Source organism: Dendronephthya gigantea, unplaced genomic scaffold (assembly GCF_004324835.1).
Source record: "Dendronephthya gigantea isolate DGI-Jeju-01 unplaced genomic scaffold, DenGig_1.0 000357F, whole genome shotgun sequence".
Classification (NCBI taxonomy): domain Eukaryota; kingdom Metazoa; phylum Cnidaria; class Anthozoa; order Malacalcyonacea; family Nephtheidae; genus Dendronephthya; species Dendronephthya gigantea.
The window spans coordinates 75641-78867 of NW_021163367.1; the positions used below are offsets into that span (position 1 = coordinate 75641).

At 35.5% G+C, this 3227-nt stretch overlaps 1 protein-coding gene across 1 annotated transcript; it reads right to left on the reverse strand.

Annotated features, from left to right (window-relative positions):
- Positions 1–1008: 1008 nt before the first annotated feature.
- On the reverse strand, positions 1009–2582 carry LOC114542490. Its single transcript, XM_028562024.1, has one exon. It carries the CDS (start codon positions 2509–2511, stop codon positions 1009–1011), a length of 1503 nt encoding a protein of 500 aa, XP_028417825.1. The 5' UTR covers positions 2512–2582.
- Positions 2583–3227: the final 645 nt, after the last annotated feature.

Here is a 3227-nt window from a genome sequence, read left to right on the forward strand (position 1 = left end):
ACCCGCTTGCGATTCGTGAAATATCTATTTGGCATTCTCAGATAATGAGGAGGCTGAGGAAGAAAGCTCTTGTCAAAACAGGATGGAAAATAGTTCTTGTAAGAGATTTGCCGTGTAAAATTTTTGAACATATTGTGCGTATATGCACAGCGAATACTTGTTTTGCAACTACAACAATTAAAACAACAGTAGAGCACGTTGTCGAATTTACCAACATGAGAAAAGTTATTTATATATTTAAACAAGCTGCTGGTATCCACAAAGATTTGATCAAAACTATTGCGAACATGGGGGAAGCTAGAGCTATTGTATCTCAGGAAAAACCATTCAAACTTTCCTACAAAGTAAAAATTGAACAACTTAAAGTGCAATGCCACTATGGATTTTGGAACACTCATGGGGTACCACAGTTTTAGATCAATGTTTTATAAATGAGGGTACAATAAAGACAACTTTTGATGTTGTTTTGTTGAGTTATTCTAACAATTGAACACCTTTTATAACTGAAATGTTATCAATTATTGTCTGTAAATGCCCCTCTCAGTGGTCATTATTTTCTATACACATTGCATACACACATTCCATAGTCATTCACAACTCTTCTTTTATTAACAAATTTTCAAGTGTGCATGTAACTAAAATAGTCAAAAAATATGCACAAATTAATTAATTACACTTTCCAACATTATTTTATAAATAGTGTAAATTTACATAAATAACTGCATATATAAAATATAATACATTATGTTAAAAAGGTATATAACATCATTTTTTCAAATACTTGTGCAAACTTGCACAGACTTTTCTCTTTCCAACACTTTCTTTGATAAATGTAACAACCTTAGAAGAACATATTTCACATTCATCCATTAACACATCTTTAGAAAGGCCACAGTGACAAAAATCATCCGTATTACATCGTTCAGGCACATACTTAAATGTGGTCTTACAAGGGTTTTGTTCCCTCATCCAAACTAATGCGATATATTCATGTCTGAAAATTTGTTGTTATCTGTGCTGATATGTGGTATTTTTAGAGTATTCCCCCAATCGTTGGTGTTTTGCCTCCCGTCCCTGCATGGTGTTTAAACCCAATCCTGTTTTGAACTTTTCAAACAACTTATTGGCATGCACTGGTACTACATTGCCCACTGTCCAAACACTAACCGTAATCCTACTGAGAAATAATGCAGCTGCATTAAAGTAGTTAACACAACACCTATTTAACTTAGCAAGGAGCTCCTGTCTCATATCTGTTATTCGTGAAAATATGGACACTGCATCCCTGAGATTAATTGCCATAAATGATATAGCATAGACAATAAGATCTTCATAACAGTCTAAATTGTTTGGCAGTAAAACCTTCACTAGTTTTGAAAAACCATTACACATCAACCTGGTTTCTTGACCAGTGAATCTGAAGTGAAAAGCATTGCCAGTTTTACGACCTTCTCTAAACCACCGAAGAATTGAGTTATACAGCCTATTTGCTTTTACTTTCTTTTTTAAACATGACAAAAACTTTCTCAAACAGCAGCTCTTTGGTAAATCTGTTATTTTTTTGGCACTACATGGAATTACTGTTTTTGAGTACAAAACATATTCGAACAATTCTGTGAACAAAAATTGCCAATTATTGTTTGCCAGATGTAATGGTTCTACAACAGCCTTGTCTATAAAAGGCCCCAAAATAGGTTCAAATTCTTGTCGAGATTTTTGACTTGCAATGAATTGAGTTACCTTAGTGCGGCCAACTAGCTGCTTTTGGGTAAGCTTACTCTTGTACTTTTCAACACGTTTTACAACCTCCAAACGTTTTTGGTAGTCCCATGGTTGAAAATAATCATCACTAGTTGACCCAAAAGTTTTACCCATTTGACTCTTTTCGGATTCCGAAACGTTGGCAAATGAAGAAAAATAGGTGGCTGAGTTAGGAAGCTCCCCAGAGATAAATGCTAACCACTTCATATCTGCTGGCAATAACTCAAATGAAAAAGAGATGGAAATTCCCTCAATGAGGTATGTTTTCTTTTCAATAATTTCCATCTCTTTTCTAAGTAACTTACCATACTCAATCATTGATTGGTGCTCTTCTGAGCAATTTGCCCCACATATTAAGTAGTTTTCATCACAGCTTGCGACTCTATCAGCGACATTTAAAAATGAAACAAGCCAAGCTGTTGCCTGGTTATATTTACCAAATGGGGCCCCATCTGCTCCTATTGATACCTGAAACATGCCTTTACGTAAACCAAACCAATTAAGAAACCCAGGTTGTGCATTATCTAGAACTAAATACAGGCTAGCTATCTTAAGTAGGAAGGACTCTAACTCTCTATAACAACCTGACACAGCATGCTCACCACTGCTTTCATCGTCAGATTGTTGCTGTTTGTCAAGAGCTGAATGGTTGGCTCTTGGAATCTCTTTCAGTTCGCCAATGTCAACAGAATTTACAAAGCGCCTCACTTTTTTGTATTCCATAAGCTTGGGAACTTTGCATCCTTTCATGTATGTAATTTGGTGCTTCTTACCATGATCATCAGTTTCAAATACTTCTCGACTTCGCTTCCTGTTGTATTGTTTTTGCTGGAAACACCACCTTCATAGAGAACTCCTAGTGACCGCACCAGGTTCTTTTGGCTGTGCTCATATTTAACCACTGATTCATTAATGATAGAGGGAATAACATTTGAAATAACCAATGGAGATTTTTCCATGTACGATCTCATCTCATGTGCTGTAGTGGAATTAATTAAAGTACTCCATAAGCCATCCAAAGCAGACTTCCTTTTCAAGCTCTTATCATCAGAAGACTTAGCATTTATTCTTTCTGCTTGATCAAACATCAACCTCCTTCTTTTTCGTGCTGTACTCTCAGGAAGATCAAGCTTCTCGCTACAGGTTTGGTTAACAACTGATGAAGTCTTTGGATGGGAATGATGTGGGAGCTTGACTTTTTCATTTACTAACAGTCCCCTCTATAAAATGAACATACATAAGCACACATGAGCCTCAGGAAAGTTCCCAAACTTCCAAATACACCAAAATATTCAAAACTAGGGACTACATATGCAGAATTCCTCAAAATTTCAAGTGATATCAAATTATCACAGGCTCTTTCATACCAAAAAATATAATATAAACCAAATATGAAAACCAAATATAAACCTTCTGGTGTGCAAACACATCAACAATGAAAATTAATTGAGCATCTATTAAGAACA

Excerpts from the sequence above, each read along its gene's own strand:
- LOC114542490 (XM_028562024.1), bottom strand. The coding sequence starts at position 2,511 with ATGAAAGGATGCAAAGTTCCCAAGCTTATGGAATACAAAAAAGTGAGG.